Source organism: Heteronotia binoei, chromosome 3 (genome assembly GCF_032191835.1).
Source record: "Heteronotia binoei isolate CCM8104 ecotype False Entrance Well chromosome 3, APGP_CSIRO_Hbin_v1, whole genome shotgun sequence".
Lineage (NCBI taxonomy): Eukaryota > Metazoa > Chordata > Lepidosauria > Squamata > Gekkonidae > Heteronotia > Heteronotia binoei.
In genome coordinates this window covers 73,756,664-73,771,221 of record NC_083225.1, presented here as the reverse complement: position 1 = coordinate 73,771,221, position 14,558 = coordinate 73,756,664, and the positions used below count along the sequence as shown (strand labels likewise).

Sequence of the window (14,558 nt, the reverse complement as noted above, 5' to 3'; positions counted from 1 at the left end):
TGTAGTAGTCTTTAGTCCCACGGGTGGTACCTCGGAGGGGACGACCATTGGGGTGGATACCTGAGATCTGGAAAGTCCAGGTATCTTGGTCAGTATGGATCAGAGGGAACTCTCGGTGCGTCAGGTCAAGGGGGCGGGGGTCTGAATCTGGTTGGGTTCTGTCGGGAGTTCCTGTTGGGCTGGCCTGCACAGAGCCTGTGGAACCCACACTTTGTTGTGTAACATCAATCTTGTTGCCCTTGGTGGAATCAAGGGCTGTATCCGGATTCTTTCGGGCTGGGGAGTTCACTCTTCGGGTTGGCATTTGAAGTATCTTTTGCAGCACTGATGCCAAAATCAAAGGGTTCAGCCAGAGTGGAGTGAGTTGCAGTGTTGACAAATCCTCCAGTGTGGATGAGATACGTCTTTTCTTAGCATGGTCTTTCTTGCTCTCATGGGATCTATGTTTATCCTTCTTGTGCTTTTTTGATGGGGAAGAAGAGGAGGATTGTGAAGCTGATGAGTGCCAGATCGATCCCAATGTTCCCATCACCGTTCCAGTTGACATCAAAGCCACTGACCCAGAGGTGAGGGTCATTTTGGCTGGCATGCTTAGGCAGAAAGTAACTACCTCCACGGCCAGAAAGCCTTCCAGAGCAGTTGATTCGCCCATAGTTTGAGGGGTGAGGGCTGACTCCAATAGGGCCATTTGCAGTTGGGCAGCTCGGTTTTTCCTCACCTGTTGTCCACATTTTTGGCAGTGCAGGCATGTATCCATAAGGTGGCCTTCCCCCAGACAGAAAAGACAGAGTGAGTGCCCATCTGTGGAGGTGAGCTTGCTCCCGCAGTGGGAACAGCATTTGAAATAGCCCACATAGGGTAAGGGCTCAGTGGTGGGGCTGGGGGGGGTAGAACTTGGAATAAAAACCTTAACTCTAACTAGAACTGTAACTACCAACTACTCTAATAACAGGTTTTTTTTAAAAAAAACCAAAACAAATGGAAGAAATGAAGCACCAACCAGAGCGATGGGAGAAGAGTTCCTCTTGCATGCGCGGTCAGAAATGAACAGGCAGGATCCGAGCGCCCCACCCCTGGGCATGTCCAGTGGAGGGGCACGAAGAGCCTCACTTAAAGTTTAAAGAAACACCAGTGGAGTTGGCGCTGGCACTGTCAATCCCAACTGTGTGACGCACAGAGACCGCGAAGAAGATTAAAAAGAAGTCTGAAGAGGGAAAAGGACCACAGTCCTCCCGATCCTACGGTATGTATGGCTGCTATTGGAAAACCCTTTCATATGAATGAGGGTAGCCAGCAACAAACGCTGCATTACAATGACCCTGCTCACTTTATGAAAAGCTTGGTGAGTGCCTGGGGAAGTGCCTCCATATGCATGGTGCCCATAGCACCATGTTGAGGAATCATGCTTTATAGTCATGCATCTATGTTTCAGCATTTTCCTGAAGCATTAAGAATCTGTCACACATAACTATAGGTCACATATGCAAAATTCTGATAGATCACAACAGGTTCTTGGGATCTATGAAAGCCACCATACTTGAGAAGCAAACCCTATGCTATTATAGCACACATATTTCTAATTTTTGCAGTCAGGAAAACGTAAGGAAAATTCTATAGTAAACAAAAGAAAAATGTAATATTTGGACAGAAGCATATAGGACTACCAGCATGAATGGGTATATTAAGTTCAACTTTATAACACTGAAAATTTAATAATGGACTATAATTAAACACATTGCAGCATATTTATGTATATGTAGATAAAAAAATCTTGAGAATGTTGTATATGTATACAGAATACTGCTTTTTCTGTGTTCCTCCAAATTTCCCAGTTTTTTCACTGGAAAAAATCATTCTGTACATTTAGAATGACAAAAATGCTTTGTCAAACAGAATGTTTCATAGACATTTTTAAAATTTCATAGTTGTTTTTCAGTGTTACCCCAAGTTTTTAAAATTTCATAGTTGTTTTTCAGTGTTACCCCAAGTTTTCATTTTTCTATCAGAAAAACTGAAAACGACTCCTTGGGGGAAGAACAGAAATCCCTGAATTTTCTCCTAAGCCTTCATATGGCTGCAACTGAACAGAACAATTAAACTTTGCTCAAATGAAAATAGGAAGAGATGCATACTGCATTTCTCAAACAAACATCGTTTGGTTGGATGCAAGTTTTCATTCTACCGTTCTGCTAACTCAAAGCCATTAGTGAGATATTGCAAACACTAGAATCTGTAATCAGAGCAATGCAAACAGAGTAGGACAGCTACTAGGAACTATCAAGGGTGGTATAATGCAATACACAAAATAATGCTCAGTGGTAATGTGAAGAACTCTTGGGAATATAGGCAAATATAGAAATACATAAACTGGAAAAAATTAGAAGGGATTTGATCTTTAGTAAATGAGTACCATACCATATGTTGGAGTACTCTCTCTTCTCCCAGAGCTAGTTCTTCCTTTCTCATATTCATAACAGTACAAGACAGCATCTTCTTCAACCACATTAAACCGTTTTCTATATTCTTGGTCAAGAAATGAATTTGGTGATTCAGATCCCTTATGAACTGGCTTTCCTACAAGGTGTCTTCCAATATCATCACATGGGAGATTTCCCTTCTCATCCCTTTTGTTTAAAAAGATGTATTTTGATAGTCATGTAAAAAAGAAGAAAGATAAAACAGTGATCTTCTGCTGCATTACTATGCTATTATTGCACCTAACTCTGATGCTAGTAAGACTGGCTCACTAATACACATTCAGTGTTATACTTTTTAGAGATTCTTTAAGATTAAGGGGTGAAAATAGTTTGTTTGTAAATCTCAGGAAGCCTGCTACATGTATCTTCCTCATCTTTTTTGTGTTTAAACAATTTTATTGATAGCATGTGGTAACAATATCCATTTAAATCATCTCTTGAGCCCGAAAGATTCTACAAACCCTAATAAATCATCTCTATCCCTAACCCATATAATATTTTCTAATCCCCCCTCCCTCCGTTTCTAGACTCCCGCCGAAGTTATATACTTAAAGTTCACTTATAAAGGTACCTTTAACTATAACAATCTAAATTCATATTCTACCTTTATCTAATACTCATTGCTAAAAAAATGTCCAATGTCTTTTTATGTTCCATTCTTTTTCTACATAACATCTAAATTTCTTCCACTCCCTTTTAAACACTTCCAAATCATAGTCTCTTAGAGTTCTTGTTAGTTTATCCATCTCACTCCACGATAAAACTTTCAGAATCCAATCCCATTTCTCTGGTATTTTTTCTTGCTTCCACAACTGCGCATACAATGTCCTAGCAGCTGAGAGCAAGTGCCAAATTAAAGTTCTATCTTCTTTTGGAAATTTTTCCATTTGTAATCCCAATAAAAAAGTCTCTGCTACTTTCTTGAAGTCATATCCCAGAATCTTAGATATTTCTTATTGTATCATCTGCCAGAACTTTTTCGCTCTTTCACATGTCCACCACATATGATAAAAAGCACCTTCATGTTTCTTACATTTCCAACATCTATCTGACATCTTTTTACTCATATTTGCCAATTTTTTAGGAGTCATATACCACCTATACATCATCTTGAAACAATTCTCTTTAATACTCTGACACATTGATATTCTCATAGAGTTCTTCCCATGTGTCCATCTGTATTTCCTTAGTTACATTAATTGCCCATTTAATCATTTGAGATTTTACTACTTCTTCTTCTGTAGACCATTTCAATAATAACTTATATATTTTCGATATTAATTTTTCGTTATCTCCAAGAACCTTTTCCATTTCTGTTTGTTCGCGTCTAATTCCTTCAGATTTAATGTCGTTATCCATCAAACTTTTTATTTGTTGCATTTGAAACCAGTCAAACTTATTGTTCAGCTCTTCAGCAGATTTTAATTCAATTTTATCTCCTTGAATCTTTAGTAATTGGTTATATGATAACCCTCTCTCTTCGTCAGATTCAACCGTTATTTTTATTACTTCTGCTGGAACTATCCATAATAGTTCCTCATCTTAAAGCAGAATCCTTGGATTATATCCTAGGCACCTTTGTATTTCCAAGTTTCTGGTAAAGCCTCATTATGAATTTGAAATAGAGGAAGGAGCAGAAGCCTAGGACAAGTCAAGTGCCCTCTTCCTTGTTCTTAGCTAAGATGTAGATAGGCAATAGATTTAGGACCAACAAAACAAAATAATGAGTAACTTGTGGATTTCACTGCCAGTGGATATAGTGATGGCCATAACATAGAAGGCTTAAAAAGGAACTGGACAGTTTCATGGAGAATAATTACATTATTGGTTACCAGCGAAGGTAACTAAAGAGAATCTCTACAGTCAGAAAGGAATCAGTTGGGCACTCTGTAAAACAGTATGCTGGCCTAGATGTGCCACTGGTGTAATCCTTACGTTCTTATGATCATTAGCCATCCTCCCCGCCCCCCTTCCATCCAATTGGGCATTTACTTTATATTGCCATGTTTGTTCATCATCCTAGGATTGTAATCTTGTTTTCTTATTATGCACACTTAAGTGACAACGCTTCCAAATATAAATACCGTTACAATAGTTCACCTGGGTATGTATGGTTCTGCTGGAGGTGGAGGTATGTAGAGGTCCTGAAGAGCTGAACTGTCTCTTTTGGTAGGTGTGCTGATAGTACTAGATGGTGTTGCCACACTGCTTGTAGGACTTCTAGGTACAAGAGGCTGGTTAAAATAAAATTTTAAAAAATTAAATGCCTGCTTGTTTGCCAGTGAATTGCTCATTCATTTTAATTTTATTATTTCACTGAATGAATCATAAATGAAGTATTTGTTTATTGAGATATTTATATCTAGCTTTACTTCCCAGTGTGGACCATAAAGTGGCTTACAACATTCCCCCCTCCTCCATTTTATCTCTCAGAACAATAACTTTGAAAATTCGTTAAATTGGGAGACAGTAGCTAGCTCAATGTCACCAAGCAAGTTTCCACAGCAGAATGGGGATTTGAACCAGGTTCTAATCCAATACTTTAATAACTATGGTAAATAGGAAAGGTGACGCTGTTTTCAACAATGTTTTTATGGCAGACTTTTTACGGGGTGGTTTGCCATTGCCTTCCTCAGTCTTTTATACTTTCCCCCCAGCAAGCTGGGTACTCATTTTACCGACCTCAGAAGGATGGAAGGATGAGTCAACCTTGGGCCGGCTATAAACAAGATGAATAATAATTCAACTATAACTGAGGGTCAAACCAGACACAATGCCACAAGTTCCATAAATGCAGCTTCTCCCTACACATAGCAGATGGGGGAAAGGCAATCTGAATTCCAACATGAAACTAGAAATAATGCAATGGTTCATCAAAATTAGCTTATTTAAAACATTAAAGATTCTGTGTCACTAGGGTAGATTGTAGTGATATATATGAATATCATACAATTTTCTAACACCTCCCTACTACTTAAAGCATTTATGTATGTTGCAGATATCCCATATTAAAAGTCATTAATTTATTTCATTTCTATCTTGCATTTCCTCCACTGGGATCAGCAAGATATATGCATTCACCATTTAAAATAAGGTGTGATACGAGCGAGAAAGTAAACATTTCTCTACATACTTGTCAAACATAGTTCCAAGATTAAGAGAAGCTGCATCTAAACTATATTCTTTTAACATTTTTTTAATCTTTTCAGAGTGATTTTCTTCAACTCCTGTACTGAAATTGTTATTGTATTTTAAACTGTAAATTATGGCTCAACTAGGGGCTTTCCCACATTCTCATTTTACTCACTGTTACTCACTGGTAAGATCCTGTTTTTTAATCCTCTCCTTCCCCGCCCCCCCTCCATTCTGCACATTTGTGCGCTCTAGTGGTCCATACACTATCTCACAGATTTATTTCAAGTGTATCTCCCTGCAGATTTAAACCCAATAGATAATTTTTCAGGGACTGCTATTATTATGCAACCACTATCAACCACAAAAGGGTGCAAAACAAGTGCAGAACAGGATAGGAAAAAAACTCCCAGAAAAAAGCAGAAATTTGCCAGGGAGTAAAATGATAATGTAGAAAAGTCATAGTTTAGTTGCTAACACAGAAAAAAATGAAACAGCAAAAATGATCATTCCACAAACACCCACATCTCTTGTGGTTTTATTTTTTTTGTTACATGCAAAAGAAGGAATGATTTCTAATAATTCCTCCTTCAGCACTGCTTCCCAAGGCATTCCAAAGGGTACTCAGTCCTCAGGAGCTATGGGGTGGGGGGTTGAGAAAAGGTACTGCTGTGGAAACATTGAGGTGACTTAAACCTCCTCTATTCACTTTATTTAGGATCCAACCCAACAGATAATTTTTCAGGGGCCGCTATTATAATATCTATATTAATACAAAACAGGTACTCTTTTTGCATAATAAAAGGAAAAAGATATTCCTTTTGAGATTTTTCTGGCCTGCTTCATATAATGTTACTACAGAAGCCATTAAAAGTTTTGTGTTGCTAAGTTGTACTGGTGCAACAGAATACAAATATTCTGTGCTGGAGAGTTCAATAGAAAAATCATGAAACCATGCTTCAGGGACAATCAATACAGAAAAATTATCCATAGAAAGAAAAGCAAATAGTGATAGGCCATTAAGATTTTTCTGTAAAGAACAATTTGTTTTTTCTTCATATATTAATTATGACACTCTTGCAGCATAAGGCAACTGATAAACAGGTTGCCCAGAAGTATAAAAATATGAGGTCTGCATAATCTTGCATGATTTTCTTGAGTACAGTGAGATGAAATGTAATGGACAGACAACAACAAAATGATACATATCAACATGAATGTTAAAATGAACATAAATTCATTTGAAGGAATAATTAGAGCTCTTTCCCGAATCTGGCATTCTAACCTAAGAAAAGAAATAATGATTATATACTGAAGTATATTATTTTGTATCCAAAACAATACATATATGGAGTAATATGAGTTCAATTCTGATGAGGGAAAGGAGAGAAAAAATGTCCCACTGCAAGCATAAAAGCTTCCCTGAAGATCCAGTAATTCTAACTGCAAGGCACAGATTTAACAAAAGAGCTTCTGAGGCAAAAATAGCAAGGCATAACTTCTTTTCAATAAACACAGAACGGCAGTTCAGGATTGTCCTGCATTGAACAAGGTCTCTAATATAACAAAAAAGGAGCAAAGTACAAATCTCATTTATTTACCAAACAATAATTTTATGATAACAAATGATAACAGGGCTGGTCAAGTAAAGCTTTCAAAGCAGATCAGGGGAGTCTAATGACATATAGAACAATGCAGTAGCTTGGACAACCTTTTTATGAAGACTGCAGATTTTTCTTTTGGGGTTGTCCCTCACACTGACAGTAGATCAGAACACTAATATCACAGAGCAGTAGTATGCTAATAGAAAATTAATGAAGACGCCAACAAAATATTGCTTCAAAGCAACTTGTCATTGCATGAAATTCCCAAAACATGTACTTGTGCTATGATCTTGCAAATGCTCATTTTAGTAGGTTTAAAATTATTGCAATCGGATTCTTCTTTTCATACTGATTGTAGTTTTATCCTTTAGATAGAATCAGGGCCTTTTTTGTATAAAATCCCAGCAGAAACTCATTTGCATATTAGGCCACATCCACTGACATCAAAATTGCTTCAGACAAGATTTTTTGTGGGAAAAGCCCAGCAGAAATTCATTTGCATATTAGGCCACGCCCCCTGACACCAAGTCAGCCAGAACTGCATTCTTGAGTGTTCCTGCTCAAAAAAAGAGAGCCCTGGTTAGAATTAACAACTAATTCATCCTTGTGTACTTATCAATTATGAAGGCAACTTTCCGAGTGTGAATACAGAATAGTAGGAATCATCCTACATTAAATAAGAGTTCTATGTTGAATGGGCTAATGTATTCTAGCAAGCTGTTACCTTGAAGTTCAGGGATAACAATTTAAGAAATATTTTTTTTTAAAAAAAGGAGAGAAATTACATTTTTGAAAGACCCATAATCCAGTAACTGACAGGTTTTTCAGTGGCATGACAGAATAGCTTTTAAAAAAAGACTTCAATTTCTACAGTGACATCTTCACTTTCTCATTAATTTCCTGAAAAATGCAAAGTACTTTATAAATATTTCACATATTGTGAACTGTTATTCAAATAATGAAATACACATTTACAATTTCATATCATGTTTTAATTAATATTTTATAACCCAAAATAGCTTTCAGATTCCATAAGGAACATTTCCATTGCTTTAAAAATAAGTGCCTGACATAGGCATTTAATTAAGATCTTTTAAGACTAAAGAAATAAGTTTTATATCTAGCATAAATCTGGTATAGATGATAGAAGAATAACCTAAATATTGTCTGTCATATGTCAGATTTTATCTTTAATTTTATTTATTTATTTATTTCATCAGATTTATATCCCATCATCCCCTGATGGGCTCAGGGTGGCTGACAACAAATAAAACCAACATAAAATATTAAAACCAAATTATACAATAAAATCATTTCATTATATAGTCATTAGAATTCCAAGATGCATGTTGATGTTCTAGTTATTCTGATGTTTGTTGTCTCAGTTATGTTAATTCAGTGAGATTGTCAGTGCTGTGGAATAATGGCCACCTCCCCTTAACCATTAAAAGCAAATTTGAACAGTTTGGTCTTACAGGCCCTGTGGAACTGTGGCAGGTCCCACAGGGACCTGATCTTTCCAGGGAGGGCATGCCACAGAGTGGGCGCTATTACCGAGAACACTCTAGCTCTGGTGGTCGACAATCGAGCTTCTTTTTGTTTAAGGATGTTAAGAAGACCCTCAACCTTGTGCCCTCTGGGGTACGTATGGGGAGAGGCAGTCCTGAAGGTAGATACGTCGCAGGCAATCTAGGGCTTTAAAGGTTATGACCAGCACCTTGAAGTGAATCTGGAATGCCACAGGCAACTAGTGTAATGTTTCCAACGCAGGCTGAATGTGCTCCCATACAGGTAGACATCATGAATGTTGTGAGAAAAATGTGAGAAAAATGACAAAAGTGTCTGAAATGTAGCTATCTGCAGAAACAGGCTTTATCATCACAAATCTTGGTTTGCATACTAATTCCCCAGTATCCCAAGTATACATGTGGATTCCTCTCACTACTTACAACAGCTGTGCTGAGATACTGGAGAGAGAGCACTTCCTAGTGATCACTGATTTACCCAGGGCTGGAGAAAGGGCAGGAAAAAGATCTGGATCCTGGTAATTGTGTTTGAATGTAGCTCATGCTTTCCTAACTGAATTTCAAGTTAAAAAGTATCCTGGCTAATCAGTTACCTGCCTAGTACAGGTAAGAACATCATTTCCTGAGTATAAAATGCTCCATTATGAGCTGTGAGGCATTTTCTTATTCTCATTTTGCTTGCTTGTGCGTTCCTACTGCTTTGGGTTGTTGTTGTTTTTGTTCTACATGTGCTTTGTTCCCTTTAGTGGAGCAAAGCAACAGGAATTCACATGTAAAGAAAATGAGAATGCGAAAAAGCCCCAGATGGAGTCCAATATAGCTGGTTTCCTATCCTTCTAGGTCTTTTTGCGGAGTAAAAAGATTGCGTCTACTGTTAACAGTGCTTTTCAAAACAGTTAAACATGGAGGTTTCACATTTACTTGTTCCCAAAAAACATATTACATGCTGCTGAAAGTAAGTAAATGCTAAATGTCATAACGATCCAATATCACATGGCATAAGGGTTCTGGATTGTGTTTGGTAATTATTAAGGGCGACAATATCCAAATTGGAGGTGGTAAAATAATAAATGTTCAAATGCATGCTTATTGGTAGATCCCCTTACCGAAATAAGTTAAATTTTATATTACATTTTTATAGGAATAATACGTTTATACTTCCACCAGCATGATCCAATAGGCAGCTAAACTTATTGGGCTTCAAAAGAAATACAGAGTTGTGGTTTTCAAAGACTGAAGCAATGCATTCTTAAGAAAGACTGAGACCAAGAGACAGGCTATAGGAAAAACACATGACTGCACACTTTCACAATTTTAAGTTTGGTACAGATTCTTACTGGACAGGCCAGATTACTTATTTAGCCCAGGTTATGTTTCATTCAAATCTTGACTCATTTTGCCAAGTAGACTTATTCCTCTTTATTATTTGGGAGCTCATGGAATACAGTGGAATATAAACAAATAATTATTTGTCTCACCACCCATTGAAAACCTTTCTTTGATTTTAATAGCACTAATTACACGTAAACAGCCTTTTTCTTAGGTAGGCTTGTTAAGGGAATATTTTAGCTTACTTGATTTGCACTACAATTGATAATCAGATAAATGATAAATAGATAATATAAATACCTAAGGATATAAATAAGCCCAGTATAAGCAAGCAAATTTTTTTAAAGCTAATTATACATAAAGTGAAAAGTTTTAATTCCTAACCAATTATTTCTTCTTGATAATAATAATTAAAATGCCACATGTAATGTATTAAACCAAATATGCTTCTAGATTTGTTTATGGATTTGTGTCATTCTAATTTGCAAATGAAAAACAGAAAATTAAGAAAGCATTCATTAATACGGCTGTTCATAAAAACTTGTAAGAATCTATTCAGACAAAAATATGCAGCTTCTATGTAATTAAAAACATGGAAAGCCAATTGTGATTACAGAGCAATGGTCATTATGCTAACTGAGCTGTGTTAGAATGGTCTCCAAATCCTCCTATACTAACAAAACACAGTGCTATACTAATAATAATAATAATAATAATGTTTTATTTATATCCTGCCCTCCCCACCGAAGCAGGCTCAGGGTGGCTAACAAGACATGGTGTGTACCATGATTATAATACAATTGATATGATAAAATACAATTTATAAATACAGTTAAAACAATTACATAAAATTTTTAAAAACTACAATAAATTAGGGGTACTACATTTCAGTGAGATATATATCCAGATGGCTAGATGTCCCTTTCAGGGTTCCACCTTATAAGCTTGTTGAAAGAGGGTAGTTTTGCAAGCCCTGCGGAACTAGTTAAAGTCCCGCAGAGCTCGCACTTCCTCCGGTAGCTGATTCCACCAGTGGGGAGCCATTATTGAGAAGGCCTGCTCCCTTGTTACTTTCAGTTTGGCCTCCTTTGGTCCAGGGATTTTTAGGAGACTTTGGGAGCTGGATCTCAGTGCTTTCTGGGGAACATATGGAGAGAGGCGGTCCCTAAGGTTGGCAAGTCCTCGGCCATATAGGGCTTTAAAGGTAATAACCAGCACCTTGTAGCGAACTCAGAATACGATTGGAAGCCAGTGCAGCTCCCTCAGTCCAGGCTGCAGCGGCCAGGCTGCACTACTTTCCACCGAGGTAGTCCCACTAGCAGCCTGGCCGCTGCATTCTGCACTAGCTGCAGTTTCCGAGTTCGGCACAGGGGCAGCCCCATGTAGAAAGCATTACAGTAGTCTGATCTTGAGGTGACCGTTGCATGGATCACTGTTGCTAGGTTGCTACGTTCCAGGAAGGGGACCAGCTGCCTCGCCCTTCTAAGATGGAAGAAGGCGGATTTAGCAGTGGCTGCTATCTGTGCCTCCATTGTCAAGGAGGGCTCCAGTAGCACTCCCAGGCTCTTGACCCTGCACACTGGTATCAGTGATGCACCGTCAAGAGATCTCCCCTCCCAGCTCGCCGCGACCCACGCAAAGGACCTCTGTCTTCGCTGGGTTCAGCTTCAACCCACTCAGCTTAATCCAGCCCGCCACAGCTTGCTATGCCCAGTCCAAATTTATAGGGGTGTCGGTGGTCCAGCCACCCATCAATAGATAGAGCTGAGTGTCATCAGCGTACTGATGGCAACCCAGCCCGTGTCTCTGGGCGATCTGGGCAAGGGGGCACATAAAGATATTAAACAGCATCGGGGAGAGAACTGCCCCTTGAGGCACCCCACAATTAAGTAGGTGTCTCTGAGACATCTCTCCTCCAACCGCCGCCCTTTGTCCCCGGCCTTCAAGGAAGGAGGAAAGCCACTGTAAGGCTAGCCCCCGAATTCCTGCGTCAGCGAGGCGGCGGGTCAGCAGCCGATGATCAACCATATCGAATGTGGCCGACAGGTCTAGCAACAGCAGTACTGCCAAACCGCCTCGATCCAGATGTCACCGGAGGCCATCCATGAGGGCGACCAACACCGTCTCCACCCTGTGGCCCGGGTGGAAGCCGGACTGGTATGGATCCAAGCTGGAAGCATCATCCAAGAAGCCCTGTAACTGCAACACCACAGCCCTCTCAATAATTTTGCCCAAAAAGGGCAAGTTTGAGATCAGCCGATAATGAGACAATTCGGCCGGATCTGATGTAACCTTTTTCAGGAGGGGGCGGACCACTGCCACTTTCAGGGGCGTTGGAAAGAAGCCCTCCAAAAGAGATCTATTTATGACGTCCCATATAGGACATCTTAGCTCCTCCCGGCAGGCCTTAATTAACCAGGAGGGGCATGGGTCCAGATCACACGTAGTTGGGCGTGCAGTGACAAGGATTCTGTCAACTTCCTCCAAGCTGAGTGGGTTGAAGTAGTCCAGGATCAAATTAGAAGACACGCACGGAGCCTCGAGTTCACTAAGGAAACATAGTGCTGGGAGAAAAATGTGTGTCAGCATAACAATAGTCTTATGTTTGCAGAACACTGTTACTGCAAAGATCAAAAAGTTGGCACAGTGGAGGGGGCCATGTGAGAAAGGAATGGAACTTTGGAGAGACTATACATTCAGTTAGGATTTGTTCCTATTCCAAATATTGGAGCAACATTATGTCTGCAAATGCTCCCACCAAATTCAATTGCCGAATGTAGATTAATTTATTTAAAAACATATATCTTACCTCTCAACCCAAGATTCCACCTGTGGTTTCTCTATAAATCCAGTGATTAAAACAAGTAATGAAAGCAAAAAGAAATCACTATTCAAAGCCAACACGCACACACACACAAAGCCTGAAAGGTAGCACGTATGTAACCAGATTAACCAAAACCCTGAATGAATTAAAAGGTCTTTAGTAACTACAACTAAGACTGAGTCCTGTGGATGGCTGTGGGAAGGGAATCTCACAAGTGTGCCACTAGGAAAAATGCCCTATTTCTGGAAGCAAACCACTTCACTTCTGAAAGTGTAAGCTCTGCTCCCAACACCATCTGCAGAAAATATTAATTCTTAGGCAATTATAACAGGATAAAAGAGGTCAGATCACATAAAAATTAGAATTTTAATAGTGACACCCTCTTTAAATCATAGATAACGGGATAAATAAGGTATAACTCAGTAACCGTAAAAAAAGCCCACAGGAAAAAAGCTCATAGAAAAAAACCCATGATCGAAATGCTCACAGGAAAAAAGTCCACGTGGAAAGAAGCCCACATGGAAAAATAACATGTAAAGCACCATAGATATTTATAATTGTCAATAAGCATTCACCCGCATTTATGAGAATGAACAGGTATTACCTATATTTGATGTTGTTAATGTAAGATTAAAATATGTCATATTCACATGCAGCAATTTGTGTTGTGATTTTATCAAGTATAATTAAATAATAATTTTGCCAAGTTATTTGTATATTTGATGGAATGCAGAGGACACGGCTTGCCCATGGCCAGCGTGTGGCAGTACATGAGATAGGCGACAGCCTGGGTCTCCTTTCACTCCCTGCCACTAGGTGCCCCCTCCCCCCCTGCTGCTCTCAGCTTCCTGGGTCACAAACTCAGGAAGCTGAGAGTGGTTGGATGGCACATTGGTGGGGTTCTCCTCTGAGCCCGGCTTCCCTTGCCTGAGCCAGGCTCAGAGGAGAACGTGCCCCGCCTGGCTGCTTTCACCTTGAAAGAGAAGCCAGGCTCAGAGAACATGCCCTGCCCAGCTGCTCTCGCACCTGCCCCCACCACCACCCCGCCTGTGCCTGCCTCTCTGCCGCAGTCCTGCCTGTAGGGAGGGCAGGCACAGGGGAATGCAGGGAGGACTCCAGGTGAACTGCATCCATGCTCTTGGAAGCAATCCAAGACTGCCCGAGAACACACTTGCAGGCATTCTCTTTCAAGCTTAGTTTTCCTTGCAAATGAAGCTGGGGCTAGAGGAGAATGCGCCCCACCCTTGCCGTGAAAGTGAGAGCAGCCAAGCAGGGCACATTCTTCTGCTCTGAGCTCAGCTTCCCTTCCTGAGCTCAGAGGAGAAGAACGCGCCCAGCCCTGCCCAGCTGCTCTCGTCTTTAGGCAAGAGTAGCCAAGTGAGGCGCCTTCTCCTCCTCCGAGCTCAGCTTCCCTTACAAGGGAAACCAAGCTTGGAGGAGGAGGATGCACCAGGCCTTGCCAGCTCTCGCTTTCAAGCCAAGAGCAGCTGGGTGGGGTGCATTCTCCTCCAAGCCCAGTTTCCCTTGCAAGGAAAGCCGAGCTCAGAGGAGAATGCCTACAAGTACATTGTCAGAGGCACTCCAAAACTGTCCCAAGAAGGGCCGTCTTGGATTGCTTCCAAGAGCATGGATGTGGCTCACCCAGAATCCTCCCTGTACTCCCCTG

General features: G+C 40.0%; 1 protein-coding gene across 6 annotated transcripts in view; it reads right to left on the bottom strand.

Moving 5' to 3' along the window:
* The window catches only part of CNKSR2 (connector enhancer of kinase suppressor of Ras 2), a 267,343-nt gene that overhangs the window by 109,492 nt on the left and 143,293 nt on the right, over nucleotides 1-14,558 (bottom strand). For all 6 annotated transcript variants that reach the window (XM_060234061.1, XM_060234063.1, XM_060234059.1 and 3 more), the window contains 2 exons: nucleotides 4,578-4,711; nucleotides 2,416-2,624 (listed from right to left, as the gene is read on the bottom strand). In XM_060234061.1, coding sequence (XP_060090044.1) covers nucleotides 2,416-2,624; nucleotides 4,578-4,711 — 343 coding nt within the window. The remainder of the gene's footprint in view (nucleotides 1-2,415; nucleotides 2,625-4,577; nucleotides 4,712-14,558) is intronic.